The following is a 22947-nucleotide window of genomic DNA, read 5'->3' as shown; positions in this document are numbered from 1 at the left end:
GGCCTTGGCCCCTGTTTGTAATCCCAGCACTTGGGAGTCAGAGATCAGAGATCAGGGGTTCAAGGGCAGCCTGGGTGGGATACAAGAGACCCTATTTCAAATAATACATAGGAAAGCATGATGCTAGCCTTAGGGGTAGGGAGTCAGGAGGTAACAGCCAGAGTCTTCTTAGCCTGAAACTTCAGGTCCTCTGCCAGCTGTGGCAGATGGAGGCACGTGGCCAGTTAAAATGCCAGAACCCAGCAACTGGGGAAGCCCGCGGGTCACAATGCCACCTGAACCTCCCAACCGCAGCAGCGAGCTAGGGGCGTTACTTCTACGTCTCTGCAGGAGAGGCGGAGCTGGGCGCCCCTTTTCCTCTACAGCACTGGGGACAGACGGCCGGTGCCCAAACTTTCCCGGGTGCAGGGAGCGCGGTTGGGGTGGGGGAGGCGGGCTGGGAGGCGCGGCAGCCGGGGTTGTGACTGCGCCCAACACGAGCTGCGGGGCGGAGCGGCCTGGGCGGCGCCGCCCTCCAGGTGCCGGGCGGGGGCCGAGGCAAGCGCTGCTGCGGGGAGAGCAGGCCGGGCCATGACCCCCGCGGTCCGCGGCTGCAGGCGTGTCGCCTGGTGTCCCGCACGGCCACCAGCGTCCGCGCCCAGCGCGCCCCAGAAAGCGGTGAGTGCGCGCGCGCCGTGCACGCCACGGTGGACGCACCGGGACCTGGGAGGGACGCGGGGAGGGACCCAGGACAGGGGACCCCAAAGCCGTGGAGACCAGGAACGGTGGGGATCCCGGGGTGGAGGGATAACCAGGGACGTAGAGACCGGGGGTTACAAAACCCCAGAGGGTAGGTACCCCAGGGTGGGGTGAAGACGCCGGGGGGAGGGGCTATGGAGACCCCAAGGTGGTAGGGACTCCAGAGTGATGGGGTCTCTTTGGCCCCAGGCGTCCCACAACTTCCCGCAGACTTCGCTGCCCAGCTCGGCTCCTTTTGGCCGCGTGCCTGGCATTGGGCGGGGGCGTGTCCCGCGCGTGGCAGCCTCAGGCCCCTCTGTGCACCCGGCTTGGCTGTCAAGTAGCGGAGCAGTCTGGCGAGGTGGGGGCAGGAGGCCTCGGGAGGAACCGCTTCCCTCCACCAAGTGTTTCGAATGTATTATTGATGAGCTGCTTCGCTTAGGGGCGCCCAGTACATCAAAGCAGCTTCGCGACCGCAAAGGGCGACCCGCGCAAGGCAGGCACTTCTCTTGGCAGGGCTGGCCCGGGCAGATCTGGGGAGGGTGTGCTTATTTGAAAGAGGCCCCACAGCTCCCCTTGGGGACTCTGTGGGCAGGAGGGACTTCTGGCCTTTGCCAAGAGAACAGGGTAACAGCAATGTAGAAGTCATTCCGGAGAGAGTATAGAAATGTTAGAACACACCCGGTTTTACAGATAAAGAAACTGAGTCCCAGGCTCTGCTTCATAGGAATGGCAGTCTTTGATGTCTCTCTTCAGCCTGAGACTCTTCCAGGAAGCCCTCCCTGTCTTGGGTTGTGCTACCAGCTAAGAGCACCCCTTACCTGTCCAGACCCCTTTCCTATCCAGGCCACAGTGTAGACTGGTCCTGTCCTGGTGCCCCTCCCCCGGGTCCGGGTCCTTTGCACAGGAGAGAGGCAGTGTATTTATGGAAAGACTTAATCCCTTCACCAGCCCCAAGGCCTGGAAAGCTGTGTCTAATCTGTCCCTGGAAGGCCTCAGCTGGTGGGCACACACCAGGCAGGAGTGTGCCTCCCCTAGGGAGGTGTAGGTCACTCGGGAGACTCCACTCGTCCTCCTGGGCTGAGGACGCTGAGATGTTAGTGCTTAGCCAGCAGTAGGCCCGTGCCAGGCCTGCGCTTTCTGTTTTCACACTCACACCAGCCCTCTAACCAAAGCCTCTTCTTGTCCCCATTTTAAAGGCAGGAAACTGAGGTGGGAGGGTAGATAAGGCCAAGTGTTGGCCTCGAGGTAACAGGAAATGGCTCTCATCCAGGGAAGGGAAAGCCAGGCTAGCCCTGTAGAATCATGGGAAATGAGCCCACCATAGAGACTGATAGAGAGCCCAATCCAAAGAAACTCAGTCTTCTCCCAGGCCCCACACAGCCTTGGGTTCATAATAATAGCCACTAAGGTCTCAGTACCCATCTCTCCCATGTCTCTGTGTCCAATCTTTCAGAAAAAAAGTTGGGTTTTTTTTTTTTTAATTTTTATGTGCATGAGCATTTTGGCTCGCATGCGTGTCTGCCCCATATACATGCATGGTGCCCTTGGAGGGCACCAGATCCCATGGAGCTGGAGTTACAGATGGTTGTGAGCTACCGTGGGATGCTGGGAACAGAATCCAGGTTATCTGCACGAGAAATAAATGCTCTTAGCAACTGAGCCATCTTCCCCTCACCCCATCCCACCCTCCATGTTCAATCTTGGCTGCTACAGAAAACACGGGACACTCTCTTGCACGGTCAGCTTTAGTGTTTAGCAGATGTTTTTGATGGTGTGGAGAGAGTGGGGTGTGAGTGCCACAAGGTGGCCCAGAGCAGGCAGCAGCAGGCTGGTGGGAAACCGGGACTGTTGGCCTCTCTGGCCTTGGCTGGGGAGGTACCACACAGCCAGCACCGTTCTCAGCATGGTGCCACACACCTTTAATCCCAGCATTTGGGAGGCAGAGGCAGGCGGATCTCTGTGAGTTCGAGGCCAGCCTGGTCTACAAGAGCTAGTTCCAGGACAGGCTCCAAAGCTACAGAGAAACCTTGTCTCGAAAAACCAAAAAGAAAGAAGGAAGAAAGGAAGGAAGGAAGGAAGGAAGGAAGGAAGGAAGGAAGGAAGGAAGGAAGGAAGGAAAGGAAGGAAGGAAGGAAGGAAGGAAGGAAGAAGGAGGAGCTGGTGGCTCAGTGGTTAAGAGCATTGCCTGCTCTTCCAAAGGTCCTGAGTTCAATTCCCAGCAACCACATGGTGGCTCACAACCATCTGTAATGAAGTCTGGTGCCCTCTTCTGGCCTGCAGACATACACACAGACAGAATAGTGTACATACGATAAACAAATAAATAAATAAATATTTAAAAAGAAAGAAAGAAAGAATTCTTGTTCTGTCACACAAATGAAGTGACTTTCCTAAGCAAGGTAGAAACCCAGATGTGGGTGTGCCCATCCTGCTTGAAGCAGGAAACAGCTCCACGTGGGAGCTTGGGGACCAGCCTGCCCAGCCTCCTCTAACCTCTCAGGTCCATGCGCTAAGCCCATGGTCGGGCTGCTCCTGCCCGGCCTGTTAAAGCAGGGCTTTGTTAAGAAGGTGGGGCACCGTGCCACTGTGACTCAGCCTCTCTTGGCAGGGTAGTTCTCCTAGGAGAGGTGGCTGGGCAGCGCCATGGCCAAGGGGGCTCCCAGCCCAGCTGCCTGCTTAGTCTTCATTTCCTCCACTCATGACAGCTGGGGTCGGAATCAGAACTATGGGCAAAGTAGCCAAGGTGCCAAGGAGAAAGTGAAGAGGCCCCGCTCAGGCCAGTCGCAGGTCCACACCCGAGTGGGATCCAGGCATCCCACCTCCAGCCTGGAGCCTATCACTCGGACTGCTGTCATCCCTACTCAGGTACTGTGGGCATACCCACTAGGCACAAGGTCCTGGGTTCTATCCCCGGAGCCCCAATGAATGAAGTAGACATTGTGGCCAACGACTAGAAACTTTGAAAAGTCAGCAGAGCACCTGTTAAAATAGAGAGATTGGCCAGGCGGTGGTGGCGCACACCTTTAATCCCAGCACTCGGAGGCAGAGGCAGGCGGATCTCTGTGAGTTCAAGGCTACCCTGATCTACAAGAGCTAGTTCCAGGACAGGCTCCAAAAGCTACAGAGAAACTTTGTCTCGAAAAAACATAAATAAGTAAGTAAATAAATAAATAAATAAATAAAATAGAGAGATTGCCTGCTGTGGCAGGTTTCATCTGCCCCCCAGTCTGTGGGTCCTCCATCCCTCAAGCTGACCACTGTCCTGTGGCCCCTGAAAGGAGAGACTGCAGGGTTGTTTCCACGCCCTCAACCCTGACCAGCTTGCCTGAACTTTCCTGGACAGCAGCCCTCTGCCCCAGCACACACTCAGCCCAGATGTGGTCAGCAGGCACTGTGACCTCACAGCTGGCTTGTTCTACCTCTGCTTCCTGTTGTGTGCCCAGCTGGCCAAGTAGGCCTGGCCACGCGTGGCCAGGACAATGACATCCTCCGCCTCTCTCTAAGTGCTCTCCTTTCTTCACAGGCCTGCAGAGGTGACGCCACCATGGGGCTGAAGCCCTCCTGTCTGAAAGGTAGGACAGAGTGTGGGGTGCTGGAGGCAAGAGGGCTGGGGGGGCAAAAAGGGGGAGACTGGGGTGGAGATAGTACGGGGGGACACAGAGGCCTGGGGTACTGGCCGAGAAAGGCAGTTCGTATATATAGTAGGTACTCTGTAAATGCTTAGTCTGCCTCTGTGACCTCTTCCAGGCCTTCTTTCACCAGAGGTTTGTGCCCTAGGGCTTCAACTTTCTCTCAGGCGAGGGAAAGTCCCCCAAAAAGAGGGTAGCTAGGAAGGGGAAAGCCTGAGCAAGAAGCCAGGCATAACTTGGGTAACTGCTTCCCAGGACACGCTGATACCTGCCATTATCCAGGCAAGAGGTCAGTTTGGTTTGTACTAGGAGAAAAGAAAGGCCATCAGAAAGTTCTAGAAGCGGGCAGAATCAGTGAGAGGTATTGGTGGAGGCAGCACAGACCTCTGTCCTGAAATCCCCCTATGACACAGGCATGGTCCCCACCCCCATCTCCCAGCCTTGAAGTCCAGCCTTGCCCTGGACAGCCATGCAAGGTACCATAGGCCCCATCCCCAACTGCTTGTTGGCATCCAGCTTGCTATGGCTCCGTCTGTTCCCAGAGCTCTCCCGGGCCATCCCAGCCCTAGTTCTCACTGTCTGCTGTGTTTTCTCTTTCTTTCTTCCTTCCTTTCTTTCTTTCTTTCTTTCTTTCTTTCTTTCTTTCTTTCTTTCTTTTTTAATTGTTTTGTGTGTGTGTGTGTGTGTGAGAGAGAGAGAGAGAGAGAGAGAGAGAGAGAGAGAGAGAGTGACATGGTTTCTCTGTGTAACAATTCTGTTCTGGAATTTACTCCATAGACCAGACTGGCCTTAGACTCACAGAGATCCACCTGTCTCTGCCTCCTAAGTGTTGGGATTAAAGGCATGCTCCACCACTGCCCAGCCCAGTGTGTTTTCTTGATGGCTACTGCCAAACACGTCACTACCCCACATGCTGAGCCACTGGCCTGAATTCCAGGTTCTCCTCCCTGCCCACCCCAGGCTCCCCTCCTTGCCCACCCCAGGCTCCCCTCCTTGCCCACCCCAGGCTCCCCTCCTTGCCCACCCCAGGCTCCCCTCCCCAGCCTTCCCATGCACCTCTGCCTTCCAAGATCAGTCTGCTCAGGTCTGTGTTCCTTAATCTGTTCAAAGCTCTGGAGACCTGAACAACAGCCTTGATTTCCTTAAAGTGGGGTCACAACAGGATATGGCTGTGGGGTGTTCAGAAGTACCAGACTCCGAGCACTCAGGCTCCCCTGATGATTTCATCTCTGCGCCCTTCTGTTCCCTGAGTTTTCCAGCCCCTACTTCCAGGTCTTAGGAGACTTGAGGTCTCTGAGTACTAGCTAAAGCATTGATTGCAGTTAAGATGAGCAAGACGAACTTCTGGGAAGAAAGAGAGAACTCTTCTCCCAGGAGAACTGCAAAGTCTGGGAAGGAGTGGATGGATGTCTCCTGAGCTTCCTCTCACTTTGGGAGTGGGGTGGGGGGCAGGGATAGATATAGGATAGCACTTAATTGACCCAAATGAGGTCTGTGCCTTGGCCTGGGAGGGTGGGGGCATCTTGACTGACAGCTCCACCAGGACTGCTAGCAAGGGGAGTACTGTGCTGCTCCCAAGGCAGCCTGGCTCCAGAGCTGGCGCTCTGATGACCAGTGAGTACACAGGTTAGGGATATAGACTGCCTTGCCACTGTGTGGCCAGGGCCCCTGACATCCTGCACTTACTTCTCTATAGTGTCAACAACTCTAATGCCTTGTGTATGTGGACCTCAGGGTTCTTAGAGAATCTAGCGCTCATAGGCATGGTGTAGTCAGACTTTTCTTTGACACCACCCCAGCTCACAAATAACAACACAGAGACTTATTTACTAATTATGAAAGCTTGGCCTTAGTTTAGGCTTTTTCCCAACTAGCTCTTTTTTTTGTTTTTGCTGTTTTGTTTTGTTTTGTTTTTAAGACAGGGTTTCTCTGTGTCTCTTTTTTGCCTGCCCTGGAACTAGCTCTTGTAGGTCAACCAGGCTGGCCTCAAACTCACAGAGATCCTCCTGCCTCTGCTTCCTGAGTGCTGGGATTAAAGGCGTGTGCCACTACCTCCCGGCTCCCAACTAGCTCTTATAACTTAACCTGTTTTTAGTAATCTATGTTCTGCCACATGACTTGGTTACCTCTCCTCTGTCTGACTTTTTCAGTGTCTTGCTGGCATCTCTTGCACATCTGTATTCATCCCAACACCTCTCTTTTCCCGGAAATCCCACCTATCCTCTCCCGCCTAGCTACTGGCCATTCAGCTCTTTATTATTAAACCAATCACAGTGACACGCCTTCACACAGTGTAAACAAATACTGCACAACAGTGTGGACCAGTTTCTTGCCTGGCTCTGTTCACTGAATATTGCATTTTTCAGGCTCAGTGTGTTGTGGCATGCATCTGTGTCGTAGCGGCCGGATGGTTCGTTGTGTGGATTGCCAGCCAGCTTTGCGTTACTGCCACAATATAACTGAGAAGAACAAGGTGCCGAGACGAAAGGTTTATTGCGACCCATGGTTTCAGAGTATTCCATGGTTACTTTGGGCCCGTGGCTAGGGACTGTGGAGTGCTGCGAATGAGGTGCTCAGGGGTAAAGAGCACTGGCTGTTCTTCCAGAGGACCCGGGTTCCATTCCCAGCACCTACATAACAGCTTACAACTGTGTCTAACTCCAGTTCCAGGGTACCCAACACCGTCATACACACATGCAGGCAAAACACCAGTGCACATAAGTTTTAAAAGAAAGAATGAGATGCCCAACTATGACTGCTAGGAAGTTAGAAGGGGTTGGGGCAGAAGCCGCGGTCCTAGAGTGTATACCTCAAGGCCATGTCCGCAATGACCTAACTTCCCACTGGGTTAGCTTTTTACAACTATTCTCATGGCCTGGGGCCCAGGACTATGACACGTGTGCCTTTTAGGAGAATTTAAGATCCAACCAGGTATGTACCTGAAATTCCGCCATTCGTGGGGCTTAGGCAGGAGGGTTTCTGCAAGTTTGAAGCCAGCCTGGGCAACATAGTCCCAGGCCAGTCTGGGCTGTGCTGTCACCCTGTCTCAACAAAAAATCTGTAGTCCACGGTCCAGCAGGATGGGACACGTTTTCTTTCTCTCCCACGCATCAGAGAGATCTTGCCTGGTTATATCAGGATGTCCAAGATGGTTCAACCCTAGACCTAGATTATTTCTCCAACAGGACCCACCTCTATCCTGCCCCACCACAAGCCTGAAAGCCACACTGTGCATCAAGGGCCCCTGGAACAGAAACTTTGCAAAGGGTCCCTCCAAGGTGTCACCTCATATAATTTTCCTTGCATGCTTTGGGTGTGTTGGACCTTGGCCTGCCTCCAGCTACCCAGCCTTGGTCCCTGGAGGTAATGAAGCCGAGACTTACCTACCAGCCCAGACCCACCATGGTGGAGCCTGGTTTCTCACATACCACGTGTACACACACACACACGACGTGCAGAGTGGCGTTGTCCACACAGGCCTACTCATGGCTCCGTTTCCTGTGTGGCCTGCTCCAGTGCAGCCACAGGTTTGACTCTGTGGGGCTGTGTGCTGTCTGTTTTGTTTCCTTGAGACACGGTCTCATGTAGAGCCCAGGCTAGCTCAAGTTCTTTGTAGCCAAGGATGGCTTTGAGTTCTACACGGTTGCATATTTAAGTCAGCCATATAGGATATTTTGGCACAAGAGTGATGGTGATGAAGATAATTTGTATGGAATATATTCCAGGAGTCAGAATGGTCAAATGACAATAAATGGCTGTTTTACTTGGGGGCTTAGCCTGGGAAAGGCTCTTGTCTGTGAATTCCATATGGATTAAGTCATTTGTCTCCAAGACAAGGAAGCTGGAGCCCAGAGAGGGAGTCCAGCTACCCTGAGATCACACAGCTTTGGCCCAGGCTGTATTTGGACTCTTCCAGAAGCCTTGCTCTAGCCACTCCATCAGCCGCCTCCACCCTCAGGCAGCCCTTCTGTCTTCTCTGTCCTCATTTAGCTCCCCCCCCCCTTTAGCTTCCCCTTCGCTTCTGAGTGCACAGCTGTTGGACTCAGTCCACCCGGTTCCAGGATGCTGCCTCTGTGAGGTCCTCAGACTGATTAAACCTCCGACACCTTGTTCTAAAAAGGCTGGATTCACCCTGAGCCAATTCACCCCAGAGGTGGAGGGGGTGAGTCACTCATGGGGCAACAGGCAAGGGACCCAGCCGGGACCCACCTAGGTCCTCTGTCCCTCCATTCCCAAGACTGCCCTCTGGGGCTCAGCTGTTCCCAGCTAATCTTTGTAAGGCTCCCAGCGCCAGGCTACATCAGAGCTCCAGAGCGGCTCAGCTCCTTATCCAGAGCATGCACGCAGCCCAGGGCAGCTGCCCTCTACTGCACAGCACAGCATCCTGCCACCCCAGGGCCTGGCTCAGCATAGCACTCCAGACTCATTTCCCGTGAGCCCCTGCCCGCTAGGACTTAGCCCTCCTGTCTCCCTTGTCACCAGTGCTTAAACTAAGCCTCAGCAGCACCCGATGGCCTCAGGAATTAGGACAGATGCCCTCCCTAATCGCCGGTGCCACCTCACCCCTGTCTGCTGGAGCCACTTAGTGAGGACCCTCAGCTTGAAGCCACCCCAGACTCAGAAGTCAGCCCTCCATTTGCTGTGTATCTACCCAGACTCAACCTGGGTCAGGAGGCTAGCCAGCCTGCTCCTCCCGAGCCCACCTCGCTCCTCCCCCATTTTATTTATTTATTTATTTTGTTTAGTTTTTTTTGAGACAGGTTTCTCTGTAGCTTTGGAGTCTATCCTGGAACTAGCTCTTGTAGACTAGGCCAGCCTCAAACTCGCAAAGATCCGCCTGCCTCTGCCTCCCGAGTGCTGGGATTAAAGGCGTGAGCCACCACTGTCCAGCATTCCTCCCCCATTTTTTTTTTTTTTTTTTTTTTTGCCTACTACTCTATGCAGATCTACGGTGGATGGTGGGAGACTGTGTTGTGTCGGGGTTGTTCTGCAGGCCGCCGGTCACAGAACTACATGTGGTGCCAGGCTGGGAATCGAACTCCGGTCCTTGGGCGGAGCGGTCAGGCGCTCTGCCCCCTGAGCTGTCTTCCCCATTTTTTAAAAAAATATTTATTTATTTATTATGTATACAATATTCTGTCTACATGTATGCCTACAGGCCAGAAGAGGGCACCAAACCTCATTTCAGATGGTTGTGAGCCACCATGTGGTGGCTGGGAATTGAACTCAGGACCTTTGGAAGAGCAGGCAATGCTTTTAACCGCTGAGCCATCTTTCCAGCCCCTTCCTCCCCCATTTTTAAAGAATATTTTCGGCCAAGTGTGGTGGCACAGGCCTTGCATACCAGCACTCTGAGGCAGAGTGGGTAGTAATTTCACAGGGGTAGTTTGAGACCAGCAGGAACTACACAGAGAAACATTGTCTCCAAAAGAATATTCCCTCTGTGTCCCTTAACAGTTTGACAACACCGTGTGTCCTGTGTCCCTTAACGGTTTGACGCGTGTACACCGTCCGTGTGTCACAAACCTGCCCACAGCTCTGCACAGCCACTCCCCCAGCATGTCCCTAACACCTTAGTGTTCTGTTCTAACACACTGGGCCCTTGATGTTTTCAGGGCTTTGTCGCCCCAGTCTTCCTGGTGTATGAACAGGAAACCTGCAACTGTCAGGTACCTGCTCCAGGCCATGAACACATCTGGGTCATTACCAAGAACAATGTCTCTCACACACACACACACACACACACACACACACGCATGCATGGATGGGCACACACACACACACACACACATACATGCACGGATGGGCACACACACACACACATGCATGCACGGATGGGCACACACACACACACACACACACACACACAATTTTTTCAGAGAAAAGCCCCATGGAGTGGGCTGTGGTGACCATGCACATTGCCATCTCAGCATGCAGGAGGCAGAGGCGGGAAGATCAATTCAAGATCTGCACAGTAGAGCAAGACCTTATCTCAAGAAATAAGCAAGCGAGCCACACTTAAGCAAGTAAAGCACACTACTTTAATCCCAGCACTTGGGAGGCAGAAGCAAGTAGATCTCTATGAGTTCAAGGCCAGCCTGGTCTACAGAGCGAACAGAATAATTCTCCTGCCTTTCCCTCCCAAGTGAGGGTGACAAGTGTCTGCTCTTCATCCAGGGAAGACGGATGTGTGCCATGAGTCTGGCTTTGCTTGTTTCCTGTGGCTAAGTTCTTATGGTCACTTCCATAGGGCGGCCTCCTGTGTCCATCGTAGAGTTGACAGACTGAGGGCCAGGAGAAAGGGCCAGAGCTGATCAGTGATGAGTCCAGGCTAGACCCTGTCTCCTGCACTGAACCCTTGCTCTCCACAGCTGAGACCGCAGCAGCCTTCCCTGGGGGGCCTGCAAGATGGCTGGGACTGGTTGCTGGGTGTGCAGGGTGCAGGCAGGAGGTCAGCCCTTAGCCTGAACTCCCTGGCAGCCTCTTCACAGGCTCCACCCAGTGCAAGCTCCCGCTGCAGGTCCCTGACGCAAGCAGGAGCTTTTCCCTTAATTGAAAAGAGACTTAAAACCATTTCTGTTGGGCCCAGGCTGCCCTGAAAAGGTGAAAACTGCCAGCGCCGCCGGCCATTGCTGAATCTGTAGTAACGCTAGGCTTTCCCCACGGTGGGAATTATAAACAGTGAAGGAGAATGAGGATTACGTGTCTGGATCTCTCACAGGCCTTGACCCTGTGCTTTCTCCAGCATGCCCTGCCCCTGCTCAGCCCCTGCATCTCTGCCCCAGTGCCCTCTTCTCCGTCCCTCCTGCGGCTTTGACTGTCCCCCACCCCCAGCCCCAGCAGCCTCCTGAACTCTCACCGGCTCCCCTCCAGCCACCAACGCCTGTTGTTTGTCCTTGTCCCTCTGTGACCAGACTCCGAGTTTCAGGACCCAACATCAGATCCATGTGACCTCTCTGTATCTTCACATGGCAGCCCCTCCTAGTGAAGTGCTCGGCTCCCAGAGCCGTCCTTCTCTCCCCAGGCAGACCCTGAAATTCCTGTGACCCATTCGTGGGGAGGACACGCGAGTAAGAGGGTCACTTGGCAGCTGCTTTAGGAAAAGGGGGTGGTGAAATGAACACATGCAGGACAGGTTCACTCGCTGGCTTTTATTCTGAGGTAGGCCGGGCCGTGTCTCACCCCACTGCTGGGAGCTTCACCTCGTTCTCAGACATGGTTGCCTAATTGGTACAAAGGGGAAGCATGTGACAGAGCTTCAGGAATGCCCAGGGCTTGGGAAAACAAGAATAAGGTGGGGGAGATTTGTAGCATATTGGCTAGCTAAGAAAAAAAAATTCTCACTCTTTCTGTTGCTGGGCCCTGGAGTGGAAGGCAGGAAAGGCTCTGTGGGCAAGCAGAGAAACGTCGGGTGGGGGTCATTTTGCTCTCAGTTGTGGAGCCAGCACACAGAGCACTGCCTGGCACACAGTGGGTGCCCAGAGAATGCCCGTTGTCGGGGCCTGTGCTCCTCCAGGGCTTCCTGGGTGCCATGTTGAGACTAAGCTCTTGTTCCTCCTGCCTCCATGTCCCAAGTACTGGGATTACAGATGCTCAGCAAACCACGTGGTGTTGGGGCTGGGCAAGCTGTCTACCTGCTAAGCTGAATTGCCACTTCTAGAACCAGTACTGTTCTGTCTAGCACCCAACCTGGTTGTACTCAGAGAACGATAGAGCCTCTTCACGTGGGTGACACGCCATACCAGGGGCCTGATACTGGTTGGTTTGATGAAACGCTGAAGAGTAAACTGCCTGACGTTAGTAATATCTGGTGCTCCTGGGCGGTACATTAGAGGACCAGCTCTGGGGCTACTCGCTTGAGTGGCCTGGCATAGAGTTCATGACAGACAGTCTAGTTCAGTGATTCTCCAGCTGATGCTGCGACACTTTAATACAATTCCTCAGGTTGCGGTGACTCCCCCAACCATAAAATTATTTTCATTGCTACTTCATAACTAATTTTCCTACCTATTGCTATGAGTTGTGATGTCAATACCTGTGTTTTTCAGTGGTCTTAGGCGACCCCTGGGAAAGGGTCGTTTGACCTGGGGTCTTGATCCACAAGTAGAGAGCTGCTGGCCTGGCCCCTATGTGGGGTCATTATGTACCCCACCCCCAGCAGAGAAGAAGACAGAGGCTGAAACGGGTGGGCCCACTGCCCAGGTGGATTGAAGCCCAGCTGTTTGTCTCATCTCATGCTGCACAGGGTTCAGGAGGTTGGAGCAGAGCCATTGTGTGTGGAAGTTGGTTTTTCTGTAGCAAGGGAGAGGCTGCTGGACAAGCTCGCAACGAGCCAGGGTGCTGTTTTACAGCGAGCCAGTAGAGGGCGCCTGCAAGCCATCATGCCTGCTCAGGGCAGTAACTTGTCTTAAGGGGCAGCCTGAAACTGACTGTTCAGGCCTGGGGAGGTCTGGGGAATGCTGAAGGGAGGGGAGGTACCTTGTGAGCTCACCTGGCCCCAAGCTTTAAAGAATGAAACCTGGGGCTGAAGCAGGAAGGGTTTTAGAGTCACAAGAGGCCCTGCCTCCTCTAGACAGCCTATGATCCTAGTTCCCTCTGGTGTGAGGATAGAGACAGTGAACATACAGGCTCTCCTCACCTCGGGAGGCTGCAACAGGAGGCTGGCTGGCTTGGTAGGGAGATGGCAACCAGCTTAGTGTCCCCCAGGCAGGCCGTGCCATCCATGTGTGTATAGTTTCTATAGCCAGGGAAATCAAGGCTCAGAGAGCCAGAGAGTCAAGCCACCCGTTTCCACAGTCACCCTAGTTCAAGGGTTTCCAACCCTGACTGTGAATCTCCAGGAAGCTTTATAGACAGCCAGGACCCGGGCAGAGACTCGGCCCCTTTGGGGGGCGGGGGGGCGGGGAGATTCCCAGGTAAACTGTTAAATCCCCCAGAGTGAAAGCCCAAGAGAGAGAGGAAGAGGAGGAAGAAAACTGGGTGTGGTGGGGTACACCCGCAATCCCAGTACTTGGGAGTTGGGGGCAGGAGGGGCAGGAGTTCAAGGCCAGCCTTGGCTATGGGAAGCCCTGGTTCAGAATCAAAAGAAACTTCTCAGAGAAGCCCACAAGCAGCCACGGGATCGCCCCAGCCACAACCAGCAGAGGGCAGGGTTAGCTCGTTGCCTAGCTGTGTCTCAGCTTCTCCGAAGGCAGCTTAGGCTGTGACTGCGGGGTCTGGTTGACTGAGGTGGTGTGTAGAAGGAAGCTCAAGATGGGGGAACCCCAGTGCTTGGCACAACGCATGAAGGCCTCCTGCCCAGGCTCCAGACCTAGTCCATGTCTGGCTCCCTGGTCTGTGCCCCACTTCACCTGTCCCCCTGGAAACAGGCTTCTGATCGCCTGAGGCAGTCCCAGAATTGACAGATAACAGCTCTGACTCCCAGGGTGACTGGCATTTGTTTTTTAATCTTCACTGTTGCCTAATCCTCTGGAGAGCTTTGCCCAGAGGCTGCACAACAGGGCTGAGGGGGCCAGGGACCTGTCCCTCCCTCTCCCTTCTTCCTTCCCCCTCTTCCCTCTCATCTCTTCTCCCAGTCTCCCTTCATCTTGCCTGCTTACACTCCCTCCTCCCTCCTCCCCCCTTCCCTCCTCCCCCCTCCCTCCTCCAGCGTCTCTCCTGGGCTCACTGAGCCCCGGAGACTTCCAGCGTAAGCTGTGGGCTCCGTCCTCAAGCTCCAGGCCCTGCTAATGAGTGTGATTACTGTGTCGGAGGCGGGGTGGGGGTGAGGAAGGAGTTCGAGTGGGAGTGGGAGGCTCCTCTGTCACTGTGGGGTGATCCGTCTTTTGTTGAGGTCTCTGGAAGCCATAGGGACAGGACTGCCAGGCCAGAGCCGGATCCCCAAGCCCCTTCATCCAGTCACATACAAATGGCCCAGATGTGCACACCACCCACATGGTCAGGCTCTGCTCCCAGATGTAAGGTTGGCATGACCATGCCCAGGCTGTGGGACTCTGCTGTCTCCCTGGATGTCAGCCTTGTCCTAGACCCACTTCCTGGGATCATCCTGGACGGAAGGCAACAGGAACTGACCAGCCACAGGCACTCAACTGGGACCTGTTGGCTGCCTATAAATAGAACTTTATCAGGATGGGCACGTGCCCTGTCATCACCATAAGGTCCTTGGTCGTCACCATCCACAGAGGCAGAGCGCTGTAGGTGACAGCCTGCTGCCAAGGTAGTTACTGCAGGCTCTGTGCAGGGAGCTGCATGCTCTGTTATTCATGATTTCCAGGGACAGGAAAATCGGCACTGGGAGTCGATGTCCAGTCTCCGGCTTAGGGACCCCAGCTGCCTCGTACCAGCTGGTCAGCCGTGTGCAAGTTATTGCTCTCTCCGGTCCTCAGCTTCCACATCCGTGTAATGGTCGGGTGGCACTTGGCAGAGAGAGCTGTGAACTGAGGGGAAAAGACTGTGTCAGCCTCGGGAGGTTTGGACCCTAGAAGCCACCTCCTGTAGGACTGTTTCCCACACTGGCTCCTGCGTGACACCACCGTGCTAGAATGTCTCAGCCAGGAATTCTGCAGGTCCGGGGGAAGGGTCTGAGGCACTGCCAGGAGTTTGTCAGGTCCCAGGGTGACATGGGGTGAAAGTGGGGGGGGGGTGAGGAGGAGAGGATCACACTGGCCACACACTAGTCGCCATGGTGACTATTTTCCTACAGAAATGGATAGGTTTGGCTTCTGATTTTGTCAGTAGAGAAAGGAACGCTGTGAGGAGACAAAACTAAAGCCAAGGGTGAAGTGGAGTGAGCTCTCTCTCACTCCGCCTCCGGCAGACGGAAAGCTTCACTGAGCAGGCCGATGAGGCCTGGAGCACCAGCTGGCAGGTCATCTGCCCCTGGGCTCCTTCTTGGAGGCCGGCGGGGAGGAGCGACCTGAATTTGGATCACATGAGAGGCGAGTGCTGCTCCACAGAGGTTTGCCTCCTGCGGGGATTTTGAGCTGTGACTTCATTGGTCGTGGCTTCTGTTGGCTATCTTCCAAGCTGTCTGGAGACTTCTCCCGGGAGAGACTTAAGAAGTTGTTACTTAAGGTACTGGTGGCTGAGTGGCCAGCAGGTGGCGCCCTCCTAAGTGAAGAAGCTAGTTGCTAATTCCAGCCCCACCCCCTTGCACGAGGTCACCCACCCTGCCTAGCCAGCTGCTCCCCAAACACCCCTGTGATTGCTAGAAGGATCGATGGACCTCACCAAGACATGTCACACTTGGTCACAGGGCATGAACACCTGACCATCCCGTCCGTGGAGTCACAGATGGTGCTGACCCCTCTCTGACCCCTCCCACCGTGTGACAGTAAACGCACAGGGTGAATGCGGGATGCTGACATGTGTCAGGCAAGCTGCTGTGGTGGTTTTACTTGTTCCTCTTTTGACTTTTTTGGGGGGCTGCCACCCAGCTCCCAAATAAATCACACATGGAGGCTTACCCGTTGTTATGAATGCATGGCCTTAGCTTGGCTTGTTTCTTGTCAGCTTTTCTTAAATTGTCCCATCTATCTTTGGCCTCAAGGCTTTTATCTTTCTTTTTTTTAAATATTTATTTATTTATTATGTATACAATCTTCTGTCTGTGTGTATGCCAGCAGGTCAGAAGAGGACACTAGACCCCATTACAGATGGTTGCAAGCCACCATGTGGTTGCTGGGATTTTGAACTCAGGACCTTTGGAAGAGCAGGCAATGCTCTTAACCTCTGAGCCATCTCTCCAGCCCGGTTTTTATCTTTCTTCCTGTATACCTTTTTCTTTCCCTCTTACTCCTTGTCTGCCTGTGTCACTGGTCCCTAAAGTCCTCCTTCCTCTCTTGTTTCCAGATCCTTTGACTCACAGATTTCTCATATTTGTCCTCTGCCTGCCAGCCCGCCTATGTTTCTCTCTGGCCTTGCTATTGGCCATTCAGCTCTTAAGACCGTCAGGTGTTTTAGACAGGTAAAGAATCACAGCTTCACAGAGTTAAATACAAAAAACAAAAGTCATACCCCTTAAAATAATTTCCCCAACAGGAAGCCCCTTGAGCCTCAATGCCCTATTCCACTGTGGGTTGGATTGCATCAGCGCTAGATTTGCATATTGGGAGGTTATGGGAGCTCGTGCCTGCAATCCCAGCACTGAGGAAGCTGAGGTAGGAGGATTGGGGGTTTGTGAAGCCTGAGATACATAGAAAGACCCTGTCTCAAACCAAAAGAAGGAGAAGACAGGACAGGGTTTTAGCTAAAATGCCATTTGTTGGGTATGGTTTATTAGCCAGGGTCAAGGTGACTCTTGACTGGTCAATGTCTTGTTCAGTTCTCCAAGGTGACTTGAACAAGTACTGCCCCGGTACCCGTGAGACGACTATTGGGCTTGGGCATGGCCTTACCATGTGGTGGCATGTTTACAGACCTCTGTCCTTCCTGGAGCCCTGGATCACTGCAGGTTGAGGGTAGTGATATAGAGACCACTGGGTGCCTTTTCCGAAGACCACAACACTGTGGAGGCCAATAGATGTCTCAGGGGCTCCTTTTCCTTTCTGCCTTGAAGGGAAATGTACATCTGGGCTTCTCAGCCACCGGTTGAGACAGACATTCGGGGGATTCACAGCCCTTCATGCAGAGCTAGGTGGTAGACAGAAGCCAGACAAAGCCGGGCACCTGCTCCCAGCCTACCATGCTCCCCTGTGGCCCCGACCTGCTGGGGTCAGAGTTAGCAACAATTCTTTTTGGTTTTTGTTTCGGTTGGTTTTTTGAGACAAGGCTAAAATCGTGTATGTTATTCTTTTTGTTGTGATTGTTGTTGTTTCTTTTTTAATTATTATATGTGCATTGGTGTTTTATCTGCATGTATAGCTGTGTGAGGGTGTCCGATCCCCTAAAACTGGAGTTACAAACAGCTGTGAGCTGCTATGTGAGTCCTGGGAATTTAACCCTGGTCCTCTGGAAGAGCAGCCAGTGTTCAACCACTGAGCCATCTCCTGCTCCCCCACCCCACCCCGTAGACAGAGTGAGTTTTGGCTGTAGCCCTGACTGTTGTGGAAACTCACAGAGATCCATCTGCCTCTGCCTCCTGAGTGCTGGCATTAAAGGCGTGTGCTGCCTCTACTTACTACCCAGCTAGCTTTCATTTCTTGAGACAGTCTTATTGTGTCTCCTGGCTAATTGTGGTCTCCTAATCCTCCTGCCTCAACCTCCGAGCATGCCTCCACCGTGTCCGGCTGTAAGAAACATGATCTCAAAGACCTGGTGCACTTGGTGTCTTCCAGGGACAGTGTCTGACCTCCCACACAGCCAGCAGCCCAAGGCAGGACAAGAACTGACACTTCTGCCATTCTGTTCTTTAGAATGAGTCCCTGAGTCCCCTCCCCGCTAGGACCGAAGCACCACAGCTTGGGGACATCGTGATAGTGGCCAGGGCTTACCTGGAATGTGGTAGAGACAATCACTCAGGACTCAGTGATTATTTTTTTTAACTAATTGTCCCCTTCTCATCCTGTGTGGCTTGGTCCTTCAAAGCTAATTGGGACCAAGTGGGAATGAAGGGAGGACAGACACACAGACAGAAAACCTGGAATGAGGTGGGCTGTGCTTGTTCGGATGGGAGATAGCTACAATGTAACTGCAGCAGGGAAACCAGGTGCATTTATTATGTACGGAGTAAGGAAGGGTTAGCTGGTCTCAGTGCCAGGTCTCTGTAGGGGAGCAACATCTGAACTGTAAACATCTGGGAGAAGGAGGATGCTATCACCCTTCGTCCTCAGACCCAGGGAGGCTTTGCCATTTCTGTGGATCTCAGGTACTGGGGTGGGTCACGTGGCTGTGCCCACATCAACAATACACATTCACACAGGGCTTCCTCTACTCCCCGCAATCTGGTGTTCTCTGGAGTCAAGACAGGACCCCGGAGTTCAAAGGCTTCTGAAGGTTTTGATTATTTAATGTAAATTTAAAACTGTTACTTACTCTGCTCCAAACTGTGCTGGGCTCGGGGACCAATAAGGAAATGGTAGCTACTCTAGGTGCCCTCAGCAAAAGCAGAGATAAGAGCTCCCCTCTCCGCTCCTGTGACTAAATGAAGCACAGACAGGTCAAAGAGGTCATGAGTTCATAGCTTGAGCCGTCTTTCCCGAAGATGGGCATGCTATGCTAGCTTTTGAGGGATGGATAGGAGCTCATTCCCCTGGCAAAAGAAGAAAGTGTATATCAGGCATGAGACTGGCATCTGCAAAAGTGTGAAGAGGCTGAAGGACTTCGTGACTCTTGGTTCTAGGTGTGAACAGGTGCCCCTCCAGATGGGACTCTAAGGTCATCTTAAGTTTGGGAAGCCTTGGGTTAGGTCAAATTAAAACTGTCTCTCCACTAGGGCTGGAGAGACGGCTCAGTGGGTAAGAGCATTCGTTGCTCCTCCCAGAGGACCTGGATTTTAGTACCTAGCATCCATGGCATCTCACAGCCTTGAAACCTCCATGGGTACCAGGCACTTGGTTTGCAGATATTTATTCAGACTTTCAAAAATATAAAATAGGATAAATAAACCTAAACTTAAAAGAGGGAAACCTTTTCACCCTGCCTGTGGTAGCTCGTGCCCACTGTTCCAGCGCTGGGAAGGTTGGGGTAAGAGGGTTGATCGCCTTGCATTTATGTGCTGAGCGAGTTCCTGGCTAGCCTTAGCCTGGGCTATAATGAGATCTCACCTCACAGATGAAAACAAACAAACAAACCACAACCCACGTCTTTTCCTCATGCAGGACTCCTCAGAGCCTTTGACGGGCGGAGTTGTGAGTGCCCAGCAGGAGGATAAAGTAGATGGGAGTCAGCCACAAATATATATGGTTCCCAAACTCACTATGAGGCCCCTTCCTGGAGCATCTCAGAAGGTCAGATGTTCCGGGGGACAGACCTTGGGAAATGTTGCTCATACCTGAGAAGATGCCACTCAAAGGCCACCACTCCCATGCATATCTCTAGGGACAGACAGAGCTCGGTGCCCCCATGGAACTGTGCAAGGCTGGGGATACGTTTCCCTTTTCTGAGTCTCAGTTTCCCTCTCTGTGCGGTGAGAATGGCAGTGTCCCTTTGTGGAGTGTGGCCACTCTTCAGAGTAAGGCAAAGGGACTGACTTTGGCAGGTACCACCCAGAGGGCCTGATGCTCTCTCTCTCTCATATCCCGTATCCCTCAGGCTTTAAGATGTGTGTCAGCAGCAGCAGCAGCACCAACAACAATGGCAACCACCATGACGAGGCCCCTGTGCTGAACAACAAGCACCTGAGGGTCCCCAACATCATCATTACGCCCCCGACGCCGACGGGCATGGTGCTTCCCAGGGACTCCCAGCAGCCAGGTGAGGCAACACCGCTATGCAGAAGACTGCTCCCAGGATCCCTTTCGTGCCATGGCCTGACCTGGTTCCCATCTCCTCCTGAGCTTGTTAATGTATGGTCAACGCTGACTGCTCCATTCTGGGCCCTTTGTCATGATGCCAGCCCTAGCTAGATGTAGCTTGTTGGGCAATTGTGTGAGCAGTCCTTGCTGGCAACCAGGAGGATGATGGATTTCATCTGGGCTGGCCCACGTGCCGTATCTTAGCCACTCACCGGAACTGAGAGATGCACCATCCCTGCCCACAGCAGGGTGTCCTGTCCTCCATGGTACTGGCTGTAGCAGCTTGGACAACAGGAAAGACTGGGAAACAGCCCCACGCCAGGCTATGGCTGTCCTGGGTCTTCTAGATATGAGGGAAGGGAAGAAATGAAATGTTCCTGGCCAGAATACAGGGTGGGAGTGCAGACTGGTGTCTCATCTGCCTCCTGCTGATGCCCTCGGAGCTGGCAGATAGACTCTCTTGTGCACTGAACGGAGATACATTGAGTCAGGCAGGCTGGCAAGGCAGGTCCACAATCCCAGTTGTTGAAGAAGCTAAGGCAGAAGGATCACAAGTTCAAGACCCCCTGAGCTCCAAAGAAAGCTCAGGGCCAGCCTGGGCAACTTAGCCAGACCCTGTCTCAAACACAAAATAAAGGGTTGCTTATATTCAGTGGTGGAGTTCTCGAGGCCCTGGGTTCTGTCTATCTCCACCAACGAAGGGGAGAAGAAGGCTGGTGGTGGGGATGGTTGTGGCTGGTGGCCCATCTGAGGAAATGGATCACTTTCTCACAGGTGCCAGGAATAGACTTAGTGTAGATCTCGCCCCTTGACTACAGACGGACAAACCGAGGCTCACAGAAGCTGATGAACAAACTGATGTAGAAACTCCATTGAGTCTCCTAGGGCTGGGTGACATTGTGGCGGAGCAGGCCCCAAAGAAATAGATCCCAGGGAGCCGTAGGAATCTGGCAGGAGGGCAGAACCACCTTTGTTCCTTTCCACTCTCAGGAGAGGACCAGCTCAGATCCCAGAGACCCACCCTGGATCCCTGCAGAGGGCAGCCACACTAGTTACCTCATCAGGCCGCCCCCTGTAAGGACCTGCCAGCTCCCGGCATCTCCACACCGAGGGCCAAGTTTCCAGCACACAGGGCCCAGCCAAACCACAGTACCCACCCTCCTTCGTGGCGTTCCCCAGGTTACGTGGTGGGTGCACACCCGCTACTTCTCACTCACACACTAAGGGCTGTAGCTCTGCTTCAGAGAAGGGGAAAGAAAGGGATCCAGAGAAGGCCAGTGACTCACCCGAGGGCACACAGCAAGGTGGAAGAAGAGCCAGGCTCCCACCCATGGCTTCTCTGCCTCACAGCTAGTGTCCAGGCAGACCCAGAGAGGACATCAGAGACCTGGTCCTCAGCTTCACCACAAGGACACTTCTCTCTGGGCCGCAGTTCCCCTTCTGGAAAGTTCCCAAGGTCTATACTTACCCCTACAACATTGTGAGGTGACATTTCAGGCTAAAACTGAGTGCTTAGGAGACTCCTGAACCTTGGAGGAAGTTCCTTCTAAGTTTGGACAGCTGTGGGGAGCATGGGTTCAGAGAGGTGGCCCACACAGCCTCTCGAACCCACACTTTGGTTCCACTGAGTTTCCAGATGTGCTTCTGTAAGTTTCCCTAAGCCTCCATGTCATCCTCTGTCTGGGGACGACAAGAAGAGACGGAGGTCTCTTGACCTCAGGCCCTGCACATGGCTGTGCTATTGAAGCTACTGAGAGAAACATTAGACTGGGCCAGGGCCCTGCGAGATGGGAAGCCTTGATACCTACTCCAGGAATCCTGAGGAATTTCTGATCTCTCCCAGTTCCCAGGAGGACCTAGGTGGCGGGGGACCTGAAGCACCGGGGGGGGGGGGGTCTTTCTCAGCCTTTGGTGACTCATGCTACCTTGAGGTGTCCTGGGGTAGTAACCTGAGGCGGAGAATGTTAGGCCTAGGGAAGCTGGCAGAGGACCTCTTAGGGTGAACTCTTCCTGATGCCGATCCCTCTCTCCTAGTCTGGATGGATGAGACGATGTCCTATCAGGATGATGGAGAGTTGGACCCTGAAGCCTGAGAAGTCACCAGGTGGTCGGACCTGTGTGGCAGCTTCCTGCCTCACTGCCCCTTGCCCCAGGTGTTGGGGACATGGCTACCCGAGCAGCTCAATGAGGGCCCTGGACCAAGACAGGAGTGGCCAGAGGAACACAGCAGGGCTCTGGCCCCAGTGGAGCAGACATCTGTTACCTCCGTGTTCTCGCCAACCCAGACCCCAGTTTGGTGAAGAGGAGGTGACCCTGCCCTCCAGCCGCTGCGACCATGGACCCTGGCCCTCAAGGTCACAGCACACAAGGACTTCTCGCCAGAGCAGAGCCTCTGTTTTTTACAAGTTGTTTTACAGGTACAGAACCCACGTCCTGAGCGAGATTTATAAAATAAAGCACCTTTGTGACTTATGGAGTCCTGCTTCTTGGGTCCGGGGGTGCCTACCTCGCCAGGGTGGAAGGCAAGGAGGACATCACAGGCAGTTAAGGCTGGGAGCGCAGTGTGTCCACACTCTTGGCCTTTTCTCAAGGAGCGGAAATAAAAGGCCCACAGAGATCACGAAGCAGCCTGGGAATGTTATTTAAAGGAAGTGACAGGCAAGCTGGGAGCACATTGCAAGGACTGCCCATGGTCGGTGAAGACCCAAGGGACTCCCTTACCATTTGGTGTTTCCTTTCTTGAGTGCAGCAGCGTGAGAGGTAGGGTTACTTACTGAGGGACATCTGTGAGGGTTGTTTCTGTTTTCTTTGTAATACTCAGGTATATATATATACCTGAGTGTTTGTCTCAGCACCACATACAGACAGTACCCACAGAGGCCAGAAGAGGGCATTGGATCTCCTAGAACTGGAGTTAACAGATGGAGTTACAGGAGCCACCATGTGGGTCCTGAACCTAATTTGAGTCTTCTGCAAGAGCAGCCAGTGCACTTAATCATTGAGCCATCCCCCTAGCCCTAGATTTCTGTTTTGTTCGGGGTTTAGGTCAGATAATCTTTTTCTACTATGCAACATTTCTTTCTCATAATGCAATTGAGTTTAATTTTATGCATAAACATAAAATGGCGAACAGATTTTCTCTAAAAGCTCACTTGGGGATATAGTTTTGCTTTTTTTTTTTTCTTTTGCATACGTACCCAAAACTA

The 22947-nt window shown here is 53.3% G+C and overlaps 1 protein-coding gene across 2 annotated transcripts; it reads left to right on the top strand.

The window, feature by feature from the left end:
- Positions 1–472: 472 nt before the first annotated feature.
- Positions 473–22213, top strand: Clmb (calcimembrin). Of its 2 annotated transcripts, none has more exons than XM_048437413.3 (4): positions 473–657; positions 4244–4292; positions 19539–19700; positions 21776–22213. In XM_048437413.3, exons 1-4 carry the CDS (start codon positions 571–573, stop codon positions 21832–21834), a joined length of 357 nt encoding a protein of 118 aa, XP_048293370.2. In that variant the 5' UTR covers positions 473–570; the 3' UTR covers positions 21835–22213. The 2 variants fall into 2 exon arrangements, with proteins under 2 accessions (XP_048293370.2, XP_085537936.1); XM_085681810.2 differs by lacking the exon at positions 473–657 and adding an exon at positions 3450–3585.
- The last annotated feature ends 734 nt before the right edge of the window (positions 22214–22947 follow it).

Source organism: Myodes glareolus, chromosome 22 (genome assembly GCF_982192425.1).
Source record: "Myodes glareolus chromosome 22, mMyoGla1.1, whole genome shotgun sequence".
Taxonomy (NCBI): domain Eukaryota; kingdom Metazoa; phylum Chordata; class Mammalia; order Rodentia; family Cricetidae; genus Myodes; species Myodes glareolus.
The sequence above is the reverse complement of the archived record's forward strand: the minus strand, read 5'-3'. Positions and strand labels throughout refer to the sequence as shown.

Excerpts from the sequence above, each read along its gene's own strand:
- Clmb (XM_048437413.3), top strand. The coding sequence starts at position 571 with ATGACCCCCGCGGTCCGCGGCTGCAGGCGTGTCGCCTGGTGTCCCGCA. Across the intron at positions 658-4,243 it reads CCAGCGCGCCCCAGAAAGCG|GCCTGCAGAGGTGACGCCAC; the intron begins GTGAGTGCGCGC and ends CTTTCTTCACAG. Across the intron at positions 4,293-19,538 it reads GAAGCCCTCCTGTCTGAAAG|GCTTTAAGATGTGTGTCAGC; the intron begins GTAGGACAGAGT and ends CGTATCCCTCAG.